The 18,120-nt window shown below is 35.5% G+C and overlaps 2 protein-coding genes across 7 annotated transcripts in view; both read left to right on the top strand.

Moving 5' to 3' along the window:
* Positions 1 to 18,120, top strand: part of LOC137487290 (trace amine-associated receptor 13c-like) — a 111,775-nt gene that overhangs the window by 74,732 nt on the left and 18,923 nt on the right. The window contains exon 5 of one of the 6 annotated variants that reach the window (XM_073915183.1): positions 15,821 to 17,972. The exons of the other annotated variants lie outside the window; for them this stretch is intronic. Within the exon in view, the coding sequence (XP_073771284.1) occupies positions 15,873 to 16,931 (1,059 nt within the window). The 5' untranslated portion in view covers positions 15,821 to 15,872 and the 3' untranslated portion in view covers positions 16,932 to 17,972. Of the gene's footprint in view, positions 1 to 15,820; positions 17,973 to 18,120 lie in introns of those variants that run through there. 6 annotated transcript variants of the gene reach the window in all.
* Positions 11,072 to 13,664, top strand: taar18g (trace amine associated receptor 18g). Its single transcript, XM_021479457.3, has one exon. The coding sequence runs from the start codon at positions 11,091 to 11,093 to the stop codon at positions 12,081 to 12,083; it is 993 nt and encodes a 330-aa protein (XP_021335132.2). The 5' UTR covers positions 11,072 to 11,090; the 3' UTR covers positions 12,084 to 13,664.

The raw sequence follows: 18,120 nt of genomic DNA, 5'->3' as shown, positions 1-18,120 counted from the left end.
GCATTATATATATATATATATATATATATATATATATATATATATATATATTCATTCATAGTTTTGGTAATGTTTGATGTTCTTTAATTGTGTAATTAGTATTTTGCTTCGTTCTCAACATGTAAGTTTTAATGGTTTGCTCACTAAGATGTATTTAGTTTAAGCATACTTTTGTGAGATCTTCATTTGTTTGTTTATTTGCATGAACTGTTTAATTCACCTATGATAAAAACACAGTGGGTCTTTTAACATGCGTGAACAAATTTATGCATGAAATGTGCATACAGACACAAACATTTCACAAATAAATCATTTGTTAATTTTTATTCTAAAATTAATTCTAAATGTACAAAAATAAATCAAGAACAATTTCTACAGCAAGAATGTAATTATCATGCAACTCAATATGACAATATGAACACGTAATAAGAACTCTACTACATTAATTATACATGTTATTTACAGGATGTCAAGATCACCAGCTATCCAGGCTTGCACATTGCTGGTATACATACACCATCACCTGGACTACAATTCTGTCACCTTATGAACAACAAATCTTGTCATGCACTTCACACACACTTCTTTCTGGAACTACGATGATTGCTTACACACAGCTGGTAGCTGATCTAAGACATGATTACATAGACTATTTCAAGTGTTCACACTTAGCTGATGATTGTTGAAAAGCTAGTTTGGCATGCTGTCCCGGGAGAGAGCCCCGAGCTCATGAGAGCCTCGAGCCCGGGGCTCCCTCCCGTTGCAATTTAATCGAATTTGGTGCTAATTTGGTTTAGCCAATTTACTTAAGTGTCATGTTTTTGGGAGTGTAGGAGGAAACCGGAGGAACCGGGAAAAACCCACACAAGCACAGGGAGAACATGAACTCCACACGAAAATGCTGACCGTTTGGGTAGATGCCCGAACCAGAGGCATTTTTCTGTGAGGCCCAGTGCTAGCCACTGGGCTGCCGTGCTGCGGAAAGGAGGGGGCAAAGGGGTGGAAAGGGGGATTCTTCAAGACGAAGATGACTAAAGGTAAGGTGTTTGGTTATTTATATATGGTTAGGAGTAGTCTGATAGGTGGTTCGTACATTAGCTTGACTCAGGGCCAGCCGTGTCAATCATAAGCACGTGATCCTCTCGAAATTAGTTTATGAATAAACTTCACTTATAGAGCTCACATTCCCACAGACTTTGCTGAGTCTTGTTGGTTATTCCCGGTAGCCTTACGACTTGTTTCCTGTTTCTAGTATTATCATGGTTCTTGACCCTTGGCTTGTTTCCTTGTTTTTGTTGTTTGCCACCTGTATTGACCTTATTGCTGGCAACTACGCTTCTGGATCTCCTTGTATGTACCCATTTGCTCCTAACTCTGTTGTCATCCGACTAAGGGGTTACACAGGTTGAGATGAATGAAGAGTACCTAGACATTAAATACCACTTATCTATCACATTAAATCATCTTAATGTTTTATTGGCATCAAGTGCTTTGTGCTTGTTTATGTGCCCTGCATTCGCCTGCTGCCCCTCATGTTTTGAAGGTGCTCTTTTTGCACCTGGAGTTGAAAAAGTCCCCAGTGCATCAAGTCATTCGAGACCCTGTGGTTGCCTAGGCAAAAATAAAAATAATAATGATGACCACAATATCATGTTTCATATCATTCATCATCGTTTCATTCATTCATTTTCAAACGATTTTCCGGGGTCGGGTTGCAGGTGCAGCAGTCCGAACACCAGACTTCCCTCTCCCCAGACACTTTCTCCAATTCCTCCGGGGGGATCCCGAGGCCTTCGCAGCCCAGCCGAGAGTCATAGTCCCTCCAGTGTGTCCTGGGTCTTCCCCTCGGTCTCTTCCTGGGGGAACATGCCTGAAACACCTCCCTAGGTAGGTGTCCAGGAGGCATCTGAAACAGATGCCTGAGCCACCTCAGCTGACTTCTCTTGATATGAAGGAACAGCAGCTCTACTCCAAGCTCCTCCTGGGTGTCAGAGCTCCTCACCTTATTTATAAGGGTGTGCCCTGCCACTCTGCGAAGGAAACTAGTATTGGCCGCTTGTATGCAATATCTTGTCTTTTCGGTAATGACCCAAAGCTCATGACTATAGGTGAGAGTAGGAAGGTAGATTGACTGGTAAGTCAAGTGCTTTGCCTTTTGACTCCTTTAGCTCCTTCTTTACCACAACGAACCGGGACATTGACCACATTACTGCTACTGCTGCACCAATCCGCCTGTCAATCACAGCTGAATTGAGAAATTATGTTGAATGTGTAAAGCAGCATGGAAGAAGAGAAGTTAAGCTTTTGCCAGGTTGAGCAGTAGGCGATGGTCTTTCATCTAAGCCGAGATATCCTCCAGACAGTTTAAAATCCTTGCAGCTACTGTGGGGTCATCATGATGAAATGAAAGATAGAACTGTGTTTCATTGCCAAAACAATGATAAGAGAAACCATGTGGATGGATGATGGTTGCCAGTGATGTGGTGTAAATAAAAAATAGTAGGGGACCAGGAACAGATCCCTGAGGAACCTCAGTGACCAGCTGATGAGCTTAGATACTTTTCCTCTTCAGGCAACACTGAATGATCTGCCGGCAACACACTGCGGTCTCTGTTCGCATGTAATCGTACACATTGAAAAATGAAATATATGGCTAGTATTTCATTACATTTTGTTGTGGTTTAAAAATAGGAAAGAAAATATGTATTTGTGATGTGTGGGGTTGGACAAAGAACTGTGGGAGTGGAGCGAGGATTGTGGCTTGAGTGTTAACGATCCTCACCTGTGCCCCATGGGTAGGCCCACACGGAATCTGCGCGCGCAGAATTCCGCAGATTTCTTCAGATTTTTAGCTCATTATTAATTCTGTTTATTTACTTGAGTAAATGTGTAAATCTGAATTTATTCAGTTTTTATTCAGTAATTTATTACTTTTTATTTAATATATTAAGGTTTTAGTTATGATACTCCGCTGGATACCCCCAAAGTAATTCCGCAGAAATCAGCAGATTTTTACCAAAATTCTCAGCAGAAATAGCAAAAAACGTCCGCAGATTCCACCTGGCCCTACCCATGGGATCAATTATCATAAATTAAAAAAATAATAATCCTATTTCTTTTTAAAATAAACATAAAATAATAACATAGAAAACCGGGAAAAAATGTTTTCCAACTTATTAGAAGAAACAATTCGATCACAGATTAAAAAATAAGCATGAATCAAAAATGGAAACTCATTTAAATTTATATTGCTTAAAACCAGAACATTGACACATGAGTTTTCCAAAGACATGAAGGGGTACTGATGGCATAGGTGAGAATCAGTGGTATTTTCTACCACTGAGATTAAGGATGCAAATTGTTAATCACTTATTTTATAAGCCCAAAATTATAATTCACTCATCATTTACTAACTATTTTTATTATCCTTATTTTGCAAAAGGACACACGTTTGTTATCATTGTGAGTGCTCACAACAAAAACGAGACACCTAACAGATTCGATTGATCTTATCTGTACGATTAAAACTAAAAGTGTCATTTAAGTTCTTTTTTGGTGTTATTAGGAGATGCCTTAAAAAGGGTCTTTGACCCCTGGAGGTTAATGTTTAGTGATATTTGAAACTGAATAGCTATTATCGAACTAAGAAGACTTTGCTACTTAATAAACTGCATTTGCTTATACTACAACTACTGCCTTAAGGGAATTAAAGGCCTAAATAAGTCTTAGTTTGTGGGCATTTGCATGTTACAGTATGTGGATTAAATGTGGCACTCTTGGCCTGAAAACATAAGTACCTCTGCTTTACACAGTGGGCAAAAATATTCTGATCTATAAGGTACTATTAACAAGTTACATTTATTGTGTTGTTTTTATTTTTTATTTTTTATATTTTTTTACAATGATGGGAATATCCTTTCTAAAGCAATATCCCTTTGTGAAAGCAACAGTTTTTTTTTACAATTGTAATGGCTCACATGCACAAAAATTTGTCTACTTGGTTTGAATGTAGTATAATTATTATAATTTTTTTTTATATAATTATTATAATTTATTATAATTTTTTATTGGGTGGTCGATATGTTAATCAGTATGATCCAGACACTGTATAAATAAAAGGAGAGCAGGGCAAACTCTTAACAGGAGGAGACTCACTCATGGCCTATGAGACAGAGGATCAGGAGACTCAATACTGCTTTCCTGACATCAACTCATCATGTGTCAAGGGAAAACGCTCGAGATATGAATACAATATCATGTATATGTTTTTTTCACTGCTGTCAGCGTGGGCTGTGTTTCTGAACCTGCTGGTGATCATCTCCATCTCTCACTTCAAGAAGCTTCACACTCCAACCAACATGATTATTCTCTCTCTGGCTGTAAATGATCTGCTTGTTGGACTTATTGTGATGCCTGTTGAGGCCGTCAAACTGATTGAGACATGTTGGTACTTTGGAGAAACTTTGTGTGGACTGTTTATGATAATCATGGGGCTGATTGGAACTACATCTCTTAGTAATTTAGTTTTAATTGCTGTTGATCGTTATGTGGCTGTGTGCCACCCTTTAATATACCCCCAGAAAATAACCATGACTAAAACATTACTAAGTATCTGCCTCTGCTGGTTATTTTCCTCTACTTACTCCACTGTTTTTGTAGTCAACAACAAATATTTTGAAATTTCGAACAGAACAGATGTGTGTTATGGCATGTGCACATTAAATCTTAGTTTTACTTACATCATCGTTGATTTGATATATTCCTTTTTGTTGCCTTGTGTTGTGATGATCACAGTATATTTGAGGATATTTTATGTTGCTTTTAAGCAAGTGAAGGTTATAAACTCTCTGTTGAAGGGTAGTAGGGAAAGTTCAGTTAAGAGGAAATCTGAGCACAAAGCTGCTCTCACATTAGGGATTGTTGTGACTGTCTATTTGATTTGCTTTATTCCATACTCTTTATCGTCTGTAATGGGTGTCTCTTCTGGTACACTGACATATCTGTTGTGGACTGTGTATGTTAATTGTGTTGTGAATCCTTTGATTTATGCTTTATTTTACTGCTGGTTTAAAATATCAGTTAAACACATCTTAACTTTAAAAATATTGGAGCCAGCATCCTCACTCTTGGACATTTTCACAGATAAATAAATTTTCTCCTATTTTGATGTCTGAGAACTGTTATACAAACAAATCATTATTTAATCTTAGCTTGCAGGGAGTTACAAGTAACTGGTAGTCAAGTAACTGAAAAGCTTTAATTTTATATAATTTTTTAAAGTAAATAATTGCATAAAAGCTTCATTGGCATAACCTTATACTGAGAAGGACTGTGCTCTGTACTCAGTGCTGTTTGACCTTTTTTGTTTTTTCTTAATTGATTTTAACATCAAAAATGTTGAGTTTTGTTGATGTTATTGATGTCATGTTGTAGTAGTAGTATAGATCATAACAACAAAGGTCACGCTGTGATTAATTAATATTTTTTTTTCAAAGACTTCAGAGTCATGCACCCAGTGTTGAATAAGTAATATGGCAAATACAATTTAAATGTGCCTTTCATGACCGTAAAAAATCCTGATCTTTGTCAAGCACCATTGCTGATGACACACCTGCTAATAAATGAAGCAGGCCCTAGCTGTACCATTATGTGAATGAAAGAATGACAGAGACACACCAGATCATCTATGACTGTCAGTCAGCAAACACCTAAGAACTACATGACATTTCAAAAGTTCTAGGATACATGGGTTTTATTGCTGATGTGTATGTATTAGAGGGTAGACCCAAAATATTTTGTAATTTGTTCTAAAGTGGGCAGAATAAGATAATAGAAAACAGATTTTATTACATGAACAAATAAGCTCAAAATAGGTAAAAACACAAAAATAATTGTGATCACATAATTGCACAGTTCTCCACAAAAAGTAGTGTTTGTGTATGCAAAGAATGCACAAGAAAAAAAATCCTCTCATCTACACTACCGGTCAAAAGTTTTGGGATCAGTATGATTTTTAAATGTTTTAAAATAAGCTTATCCTGCTCACCAAAGCTGCATTTATTTAATCAAAAATACACCACAGATTGTAAAATTGTGAAATGTTATTGCACTATAAAATAACTGTTCAAAAGTAGTTTATTACTTAATTTAATCATTTATTTCAGAGCTTTTAAAGGTTAGTTTTTAGCTTTATTACTCCAGTCTTCAGAGTTCAAAAATCACTCTAATAATAATTATTATTTTTGTTATTATTGTTATTAATATTATTATTATTATTAATGGTAATAGTAATGAAAACTATAATGACAGAATTAGTAATTTCATTTGAAACTACATACAATAAGAAAGCAGTTATTTAAAATTTTAATAAATACTTTACAATTTTACAGTTTTTTTTTTTACATTTATTAAATGTTGCCTTGATGAACAGAATCATTTTCTATATATATAAAAAAAAAAAAACATGGAAAAATTTAATAAAACAGACCCCAAACTTTTGACTAGTAGTGTATTCTTTATTTTACTCTGGTTTAAAATAACATTTATGTTATATAATGACAATTTTATAATAACAGTAATGTTCAACACAACTAAATGTTTAAAATATTATCTCTTAGACATTTTTGCAGGCTGATTTAAACCTTTGTTTTATTTATTTATTTTTTATTAAAATTAACAAATATATCATATGCCTTTAATTGCTTAGCACAAAATCAGGACCAACTTGATGTACAACATGTAAAGTATTTTTAGATACTTTAAATGTGCCCTTATAAAGAAAATGTATACTAGGTCATAATCAAATAATGAGATTATCAGATATAATACAATTGCATTAAACCAATATAAAACTAACAAAAGCTAGCTATAACAATTTAGGTACTATATACAAATCAAACTGGAAGCTTTTAAAGCCATATTAATTTTATTATAAATTGTAAATATATTAGCCATCAAATTTTAAAGCCATATTAAACTTGCATTTTAGATATTTTAAAACAATAAACACCGGAGGAGGTTTGAAACATTATTTATAAAGTATTTGGATACAATGACATTAATCAAAGCATGAAACATTAATCAAACAGAGCATTTTTGGGGTGAGTGAAAGCAAAAACTATAGGCAACCTTTTTTTGTCATCTAACTGCACAGCACCACTTTACAGACGCATTGGGTCAAACTGCAAATACAAAATGTGTTCTGTGTCCTCAAACAAGTGTTTGTTTTTATATGATGTGGTAAAAATTTTAAATGAAATTTTAAATACATGAAGAGCTTTATTAATGCATAGCTGCTGAGCGCAATAAAATATAGGCAATATTTTATTGCTTGCTCTTATGTGCTAAAATACTTAACACTTTCCTTTACTTAAGATATAATAAGCAACATCTTTAAATAAAGGGGAATCACCTATTAAGTGTCATAAAGCCTATAGGAAAAAAAATCATGTTTCAGTTCTTTCAGAGCATTTGGGCTGAATGTTTGACAGCGTCTATCTAAATGAGGATGTTATAAAATACATTTTCTACCGAGTTATTAACGGAGAGTTTCTGTGGGTTTTATATTATGGATGGGTGCGCTCCCTGCGCTCGTTCCCTCCGTTAGTGGCGAGACCACTCGATTTCGATGCCAACAGTCGGTCGGTGAGTAAATGAATATGATGAATAAGAACACACAGGTATGTGCGTACAATGTACTGCTGTACAGAAACGGGTCATTTGTTTGTTTCGGTTGTCTTTATTTGAATGGTTTCGTGATGATGCGATGGTGTACTTTATCTGCCTGATTCCCGCTGAAGTGGGCGGGTTGTGTGACATTTGATTCTGGGGACGTTCTGGGGGGTTTGCGTGTCTTGCTGCGAGCTACTACCTCGACAGTGGAAACACGACATGATTTCGGCCTCACTGCTCAACCTCCCGGGCGATTGGCCCAGCCCTATAAAAGCCCTGGCTCGTACTGCCCCGACAGCGGAAATGCGGCTTATGGTTTAATTATAACTGCAGATCAATGATGGGGCGAAAGCCTACAGTAACTTCTGCAATTATATAAAATAAATAAATAAATAAATGCAGCATCTATAAACACATACAGACCATTAGAGTCTCTAGTATGTTACCAATTACAGATAAACTACACACAGCATACATTTAGTCCTTATTTGGCTCCAAAAACAACATGCAACATATAGCCCACAGTCAGTGCAAACCTCTCATCTGTATCTTTATTCTTCCCCAGCACATGTAACCTCTGTTGGAAAGTTAATCTGTCATTCTGCATTCATAATTGTCCAAAAGGCGATGATAATAGTTAAACATGGCAGTTTGTTCATGATTCAGATTGCTGAAAGAATCATTTGCTAGTTTGTTTTCTCGGGCTTCTCCTTTGTTTTTTCGCACTTCGCTCTCCCGTTTGTTTCCAAATCGATCGGATATCAGAAGCACTTCATTAATCATGTGCACGTTATTATCATTAGCTCAAAAAGTTTGTTATTTTAAACATAAACTCAGTCGCGAGCGAAAGTGAAACCGCTCGTGCTTTAGACGCCTTTGTAAACAACTACGGGGCACAGGATCGATTCTGCTCTTCTTGGCTTTATGGCTGTTCATCAAGATGATGACAATGTTTGTTTAAGCTCGGGTTGACCATGGCTCAATATGTATATATTATTACAGTGTAATATCTCGGCTATGTATTTAAAAATGGCTCTTCCTTTGTTTTCATTCTTCTTCTTGTCCACGAGTAAGTGACATATCTCTGTAAATCAATAGCGTTCAGCTGCGCGTCTTGCTCCGCCCTTTGGTACCCTTTTGTTGTGCCATACTGTAACACTGAGTGGAAACGGGCCATAAGTTACTGTGGTTTTAATGTCTGCTTTGGGGGGCTAGAGTATCACAAGTAAAGTATCAAAATGCTGCTGATTTCCTGAAATGTACTTTGCATTTTGGAATAATCTTGCACAGCTCTTTGTAAAGGAGGTGCAGTGGATGTCCTGAATAGGAGGTCCTCTCAGTGCAACAGATTAAAAGGACACATTTCCTCTTTCGATTACAATTTAGAAGGAGAGAAACATCACTGCTTTAATTATTAATTAAACTAAACACTACATTCATTTAATTTTGATACAGATCAGACTCAGTATGCCAGGTTTCTGTGTGAATATTTTTTCAATACAAATATGAGAAAATAAGCTCATGAAAATTTCACACTTTAGTGCAAAGAAGGAATTAATTTTGTTGACTGGAGTGGACATTGTGCTGTTTGTGTCAATGATTGAAATAACATTACAACTGCCTAAGCCTGATTCATTTTATTTTTATTTTTCATTCGACTCGCATTGACGGGAAAATCCGATCTACCTGCTTACACTGCAGACACGAGGGTACACATCTGATTTATATAGAATAAATTTCCACATATGAACAAGGCATGAATCTGATTTCAGTAAATCCGAATCCATGGGATTTGTTCCTGCTTACACGTACATGGGCCATATCCGATCTGTGCCACATGGGAGAAAAAGTAGGCATTGAGTCACTTGAACTGTGCAGTGTTAGTGCGACCTAAATCAACTTACTAGAGGTTTTATTATTTGTACTAATTTCTTTTTTCCAAGCATTTTTTTTTTTTTTTTTTTACAAATGATGTTCACTCAAAAAACATTCTTTAGTAATGTAAAAACATTATGTGAATGTTATTGAATGTTTTATTTCTATATATCTTAAAATATCTATTTAACTATGTCAATAATTTTCAATTCCAGGTTGACTATCAATTTTCCAGTGCTCATTTTATAATTTTATTTCGATTGTCTGTACATTAATGTTTGGATACAGCATCATAAAACAAAATGTTTAGTCCCATGTCTTCATTTTTGGCTTATGTGCACAGTATTCTGCCTACTAAGTTTAAGAAAATTATTATTCATTATGCAGCATCAGAGTAGGCTTTAAATGGGTCGGTCAGTCTGATCCAGACACTATAAATGAAAGGGAAAAAGGAGAGCAGAACAAACTCCTAACAGGAGGAGACTCACTCATGGCCTATGAGACTCAGGAGACTCAATACTGCTTTCCTGACATCAACTCATCATGTGTCGAGGGGAGACACTCCAGTCATGAATACAATACAACGTATGTGTTTTTTTCATTGCTGTCAGCATGGACTGTGTTTCTGAACCTGCTGGTGATCATCTCCATCTCTCACTTCAAGAAGCTTCACACTCCAACCAACATGATTATTCTCTCTCTGGCTGTAAATGATCTGCTTGTTGGACTCATTGTGATGCCTGTAGAGGCCATCAAACTGACTGAGACTTGTTGGTACTTTGGAGAAACGTAGTGTGGACTGTTTATAATAGTCATGGCACTGCTTGGTTCAATTTCTTTAAGTAATTTAGTTTTAATTGCTGTTGATCGTTATATCGCTGTTTGTCACCCTTTACTATACCCACAGAAAATAACTGTTACTAAAACATTAGTAAGTATCTGCCTCTGCTGGTTATTTTCCTCTACTTACTGCACTCTTTTTGTAGACAGCGACAGATATCTTGACACTTCAAACACAACAGATGTGTGTTATGGCATGTGCACATTAAATCTTAGCTTTACCCATATCATCATAGTGCGTAAATAATATTGAGCAATTACCGAACTGTCATTATAGTTTTATCGGCAAATTTTATATCGTGATAATTTTCGATATCGAAATATCGCCCAGCCCTAATTAAATGTCACATCAAATGTCTGGTTTACACAGTGGGCAAAAATATTCTGATCTGTAAGGTACTATTATTAACAAGTTACATTTATTTTGTTGTCTTTTTTTTTTTTTATTTATTATTTTTTTTTTTTTGCAATGCTGGGAATATCCTTCCTAAAGCACCATGTGAGAGCAACTGTTTTTTACAATTGTTATGGCTCACATGCACAAAAAACTGTCTACTAGGTTTGGATGTAGTATAATTATTATAATTTTTATTATAATTTATTATAATTTTTTATTGGGTGGTCAATATGTTAATAAGTATGATCCAGACACTGTATAAATAAAAGGAGAGCAGGGCAAACTCTTAACAGGAGGAGACTCACTCATGGCCTTTGAGACAGAAGATCAGGAGACTCAATACTGCTTTCCTGACATCAACTCATCATGTGTCAAGGGAAAACGCTCCAGACATGAATACAATATCATGTATGTGTTTTTTTCACTGCTGTCGGCATGGACTGTGTTTCTGAACCTGCTGGTGATCATCTCCATCTCTCACTTCAAGAAGCTTCACACTCCAACCAACATGATTATTCTCTCTCTGGCTGTAAATGATCTGCTTATTGGACTTATTATCATGCCTCTTGAGGCCATCAAACTGATTGAGACATGCTGGTACTTTGGAGAAACTTTTTGTGGACTGTTTATGATAATCATGGGGCTCCTTGGATCAACATCTCTAAGTAATTTAGTTTTAATTGCTGTTGATCGTTATGTGGCTGTGTGCCACCCTTTACTGTACCCCCAGAAAATAACCATGTCTAAAACATTAGTAACTATCTGCCTCTGTTGGTTATTTTCCTCTGCTTACTGCTCTGTTTTTGTAGTCAGCAACAAATATTTTGACTCTTCAAACAGAACAGATGTGTGTTATGGCATGTGCACATTAAATCTTAGTTTTACTTACATCATCGTTGATTTGATATATTCCTTTTTGTTGCCTTGTGTTGTGATGATCACAGTATATTTGAGGATATTTTATGTTGCTATTAAGCAAGTGAAGGTTATAAACTTTCTGATGAAGGGTCGTAGGGAAAGTTCAGTCAAGAGGAAATCTGAGCACAAAGCTGCTCTCACATTAGGGATTGTTGTGACTGTCTATCTGCTTTGCTTTATTCCATACTATTTATTGTCTGTAATGGGTGTCTCGTCTGGTACACTGACATATCTGTTGTGGACTTTGTATGCTAATTGTGTTGTGAATCCTCTTATCTATGCTTTATTTTACCGCTGGTTTAAAAAATCAGTTAAACACATCTTGACTTTTAAAATATTGGAGCCAGCATCCTCACTCTTGGATATTTTTACAGATAAATAAATAGTCTCCATAATGAATTCTTAACTGTTGTACTAACAAGTCATTTTTTAGTCTTAGCTTGCAGTGAGTTAAAAATGACTGGTAGTATAATAACTATTTTTTTATTTTAATTTAGTTTTTAACTATTTTTATTTTACTTTAAAGTAAGTAGTTGCATAAAAGGATGATTTGCATAATAAACCTTTACTGAATATTTATTTTACTTTTAAAATGCTGACAGTTATTTTTTCATGTTTTCAATGTCATGTATAACAGTAGTATAGATCATAACAGTAAAGGTCACACTGTAATTACTGTAAATACAGTTAATATAAATGTCATGTCTTTCTTCCACATCCACTCTGGGTTGGTTTTTAGATGAGCCGATTTTTGCCTTATTTACTTCTGGTATTAAGATGTGTGTTGGTTAATCGGATACTACAAAGCAGTTTAAGACAATCTTAGTGCCTAGAAAAGACAAATTGAAGCAGATAGTTGAGAAAACGGCTGTCAACTACTGAATGCTGACTTTATTGTCTGGTGTGCACCACCATGCCTCTATTTTGCGAGTTTGTTTCTCCATATAATTGATGTACTCCCAGTGTCTGTTCAGGATTTATTTACAGAAATGTGTGTTAGGTGGCTTCAGTTTCACAAGCAAAGTGTCAAAATGCTGCCGATTTCCTGCAGTATACTTAGCATTTTTGGGATAATCTTGCATAGCTCTTTGATAAGGAGGTGGACTTTCTTTCCTCTCAGTGCAGTAGATTGAATGGACATAACGCGCAACCAAACGTGCCTGACATATTTTGCACACATGGAAAAAATTTTGCAAAAAAGCTTTTTTTTTTTTTTTTCTTTAGGGTACTCTGCTTTGGAAAAGGCCACAAGTCGGAGTAATTGGGTTTTCTCTCACTCTTAGCTTGCTCTGGCACCACTCATCATAAACACAATAAATAGCCTATAGTTTGAGTACAACCAACTAGCCAACTTTTTTTTTTTCATATGGAAAATCACAGCTTATTATTGTCCCTGTAAATATCCATCTATAAAATAGCCTAGATTAAACAAATCCAATGATTTACTTCAGTGATTTTTGTATAATTTTTTAACTCCAAACCAAACTGAGACTTTAATTTTATAGCTATATTAACTATAAAAACCTACGTGATGCACTACTAGGCTTGATGTATTAAAACATAATAAATATAATGCTATAGCCTATTTAAAAAAGATATGGCTTGTCTTTGTCTCTTATCACTGCATCTGCAGCACGTGCATCTGTTTAAAACTTCTGTTAAAAAAAAAGATTTACATTTCTCCAGCCATTCAGCAAAGCCTTTATCGATACACTCATATTTCTATGCTAGTTTAACACTACACTACACTAAAGGCAACACTAAACTTAAAACAGTTTAACTCATTCAAAGCACTGCTTCTCCTGAACTCATCGTGAGTGAGATTAAGAAAATGAAAGCACACAAGCGCTGAGGTGAATTTAAATGCTCGAGACAATCTTTAAAATAATGACTTGTATTAAAAATGTTGGTAAAGGTTTGTAATACATGAATTACAGCGGAGCAATAAACCTACTTATTTTCCATGGAGTGATTGATTTGAGTTCAGATAGGCCTGTTATTTTTATTTGACAGAAAAGGAAAAAAGCCTGTGCCGATTATTAAAAAAGTATTCAGTAAGTGTTTTTCATTTTGTAATCTAAATTTGTAATTTAAATAAATAAATATTTAGCGCAGCTCTTTTATTTTTATTATTTAGTTAATTCTGTTTTTCTATGTTGTTGGAAATGCTGCAGGTGTATGAATTATCCAGGTTTTGTTGTTAAAATGTTCTGTATTAGGTTATTGAGTAATTTACTGATTTACACTAAGCATGGAAATTTTTTTTAATTAAATGTTAATTGAATATTAATCTGATTGTTTAACGGTTAATACTCCATGAGCATCGTTAAAATGTATATAGATAGTTAAGGATTTTAGTATAAAGATTAAGGGTGTCACGATTTTGATTTTTAATCGCAATTGATCAAAGTTTATGCTCAACTTCGATTATCGAATCAAAAAATAGAATCGTCGATGCTGCCACGCCCCCATGACATGTCAGCTTGGCTTGCCAAGCGGGAAAAAAACATGCTTGTTGAAGTGCTTGTTAAACTGCAGACTCAGGAGACCCGTCGACAGAGATTAAATCCTCTCCTCTTTCAATGAAGTCACCAGTGTGAAAGTATTTTGGATTTCCAGTTAGTTATAGACACGAATGTTGTCAACAAAAAAAAACACAGTTTGCAAGCTCTGCTATGTAAGTATTACGGTTGGGATGATAGACGATCGGCGCATTGCGATCCTCTGCCTCGCACCCGTTGCAAATCCGCTCGCAAAAAATACACACTCAGGCCCTGTTTAGAACAACAACGATACACATCCACACTGGCGTGTAGCATTTCTAAGCAGCCCTCCTTCCTCACTACCGCTGAAAACGCACATCATGTGACCACACACACTCATTCACACACATACACAGACGCACACACATTGTCATGCGCTCGAGACAGCGGGTCAAGGCAGTCAGCGGGTCAGTAGACTGCTTCCATCTTTTACTTTCACACAAGTACTTAGTCATTTCAGCGAACACCTCAGATACTGTTGGCTGGTTCCTGTTGGTTGTGCACCTTTTTTTACTGACACCATTATAACGACACAGATCACTGCCTATTCACGAGTCCCGCAGAAAAAAGTGATTGACAGGTGGTAATTATGTGTGTATCTTGCCTTTATTCATTTACTGTATGATTTGTTAATGGGTAAAACAAAGACCATGCAATTCAGGTAGTTTAAACGGTAGGCTACAAATAATTAATTCGTTGTTAATTAATTAATTATTCATAATCGAAAATCGAATTGTGACTTTAGAATCGAAAATGTAGCCGAATCGAGGATTTGGAGGATCGTGACACCCTTAATAAAGATATATAAAATCTTTGTTTAGATTGTGTTAAATTTTTCACATTGTTTAGTATAATGTGCTTACGAACTGTCAAAACCTTCAAAAACTATATGCTTGTAAGCACATTTGACTGAAAGATGGTCTCACACCAGAAGTGCCGATAAGCATATAGCAACACGCAGCACCATGCATTTTAGAATTCTAGACATAGGTTTCTATCAGTGTACACATAGCAGCGCCCAGCCACGACTCAGGACACTGTTCGTATTTCTGCTGCGCCACAGAGCGACATCTGATTAGTTTTATTTTAAATAGCATGCGAAAGTTTGTGTCTGCTGTGCGATACTTTCAACTGTCATGTGCGCACCATCACGGCGCATCCGGTGTGACACCTTTAACTCTAGCTACGTTGGCAATAACAGGCCAAGTTTTTTACAGACTAAACAAAATGTTACCAAGCCATAATCATTTTTAAAGTCATTTTTATGAATAATGTTCACTCAAAAACATACCATTTCAATTATATAGCACAATTATTATAAAAATAATTTGAATATTATTTGAAATATTTCAGTTTAATACAACTAAAAACATCTATTTAACTATGTCAATGATTTTCCATTCCAGGTTGAATTTTAAAATTATGGTTTCAATGTCTGTACATTAATGTTTGGATACAGCATTATTTTAAAACAATATGTTTTTCTCATGTCTTCATTTTTGGCTTATGTGCAAATCATTCTGCCTACTAAGATCAAAATTATTAAGACAATTGTTATTCATTATTCATTATGCAGCATCATAGTGGGTGGTGGATGGGTCGGTCAGTCTGATCCAGATACTGTATAAATGAAAGGACAGAAAGAAGAGCAGAACAAACTCCTAACAGGAGAAGACTCACTCATGGCCTACGAGACAGAGGATCAGGAGACTCAATACTGCTTTCCTGACATCAACTCATCATGTGTCAAGGAACAACGCTCCATTCAGGAATATATCATCATGTATGTGTTTTTTTCATTGCTGTCAGCATGGACTGTGTTTCTGAACCTGCTGGTGATCATCTCCATCTCTCACTTCAAGAAGCTTCACACTCCAACCAACATGATTATTCTCTCTCTGGCGATGGCTGATCTGTTTACTGGACTTACTGTGATGCCTGTGGAAGCCATCAAACTGATTGAGACGTGTTGGTATTTTGGAGAGAAATTCTGTGATATATTTATGATTATTGTGGGACTGTTTGGCTCAACTTCCTTTAGTAATATAGTTTTAATTTCTGTTGACCGTTACCTGGCTGTGTGTCACCCTTTAATCTACCCGCACAAATTTACTAGATCAAAAGCTTTAATAAGTATCTGCGTGTGCTGGCTTTTTGCCTTAATCTACAACCTTGGTTTTCTTTTAACTGGCAAATATTTTCAAAGTTCAGAAAGAACAGACATGTGTTATGGAAAATGCAATTTGGTAATAATAAGTTCTTCATGGGCATTTACTGACCTTTTCGTTTCCTTCTTGTTGCCTTGTACCCTGATTCTGATTTTATATTTGAGAATATTTTATGTTGCTCAACAGCAAGTGAAGGTTATAAACTCTCTGATGAAGGGTGGTAAATGTGTGAAGGAAGGTTTAGTAAAGAGGAAATCTGAGAATAAAGCTGCTTTCACATTAGGGATTGTTGTGACTGTCTATCTGCTTTGCTTTATTCCATACTATATATTGTCTGTAACTGGGGTCTGTTCTGCCACAATGACATATCTGTTGTGGACTTTGTATGTTAATTGTGGTCTGAATCCTCTTATCTATGCTTTATTTTATCGCTGGTTTAAAATATCTGTCAAACACATCTTAACTTTAAAAATATTGCAGCCAGCATCCTCACTCTTGGACATTTTTACAGATAAATAAATTTTCTCCCATAATGAAGTCTTAAATCTCATTCTAACAAATCATTATTTAATCTTAGCTTGCAGGGAGTTACAAATAACTGTTTTCATGTGTGTGAAAGCAGAGAGATGGTTCTTTATTTTGTTATATAATATGGTCATACATTCGTAACTGAAAATATTCTGAGGTCAGTCCAATTTAGATGAAAATAATCAAAAAGGCTGGCAGTGGCTGACAAAAAAAACAAAAAAAAAAAAATCAGATGGCAGAGAAACAGTTAAACATGGTCCATGCATGCACATGCGTCATTTATGTGGCTGTGTTTAAAAAAAAAAACAATTACTTTGTAACCGGTTTTCAGATTTTTGCATTTTCATTCCCCAACACAAAATCTATAGTTCCTGGTTTTGGTTAAAAATGTCATGCAAATCGCCTCTTGTATACAAAGGAACATCATCATCAAATTACCCATTTTACAAACTGTAAACAAAAAGGAGCAAATCTACTCCATATAAATACACATAAACATATGTGTTTGCCCCCTCACTGATTTCATTTTTTTATTCATTTTTTGCATGCATATTACACTTTATTGTTTCAGATCAAGCTAAATTAAATATTAGTCCATGAAAACACAAACACAACATGCAGTTTTTTAATGAAGGCTTTTATTATTAAGGGCACACAAAATCATAAACTATATAGCCCTGTTTCAAAGTGTTTCCCATTCTGTTAAAACACTTTTGTTAATCCAACCTGAGTTACATTGTTTTAAGAACACCGAGGCCTGATCACTGCCATACCAGTTCACATTCAAGAAATCATTTAAAAAGAACCTGCATCATAAAGTGAATTAGACCAAATGAACATCAAATGCTAGTCATCAAGCCAAGATCCAAACGAATGAGAGAAAATGATTTGGATCTGCCAGTATGGAAAAGGTTATAAAGCCATTTCTAAAACATTGGAACTGCAGTGTACCACAGTGAGAGCCATTATCTACAAATGGAAAAAAACATAAAACAGTGGAAACCCTTTCCATGAGTGACCAGCCAACAAAATTATTCCAAAAGCGCAAAGTCAACTCATTCAAGAGGTCACAAAAGACTCCACAACATAACTAGAACTGCAGACCTCACTTACCTCTGTTATGGTGAGTGTTGGTGAGTTAATGGAACCATGAATTTGGCTGTGTACCAAAATATCCTGA

This window comes from Danio rerio, chromosome 10, assembly GCF_049306965.1.
Source record: "Danio rerio strain Tuebingen ecotype United States chromosome 10, GRCz12tu, whole genome shotgun sequence".
In the NCBI taxonomy this organism is placed as follows: domain Eukaryota; kingdom Metazoa; phylum Chordata; class Actinopteri; order Cypriniformes; family Danionidae; genus Danio; species Danio rerio.
Note: the sequence above shows the minus strand (reverse complement) of the source record. Positions and strands in the feature narration are given on the sequence as shown.

What these genes read in the sequence shown, in the direction of transcription:
- taar18g (XM_021479457.3), top strand. Translation starts at nt 11,091, where the DNA reads ATGGCCTTTGAGACAGAAGATCAGGAGACTCAATACTGCTTTCCTGAC.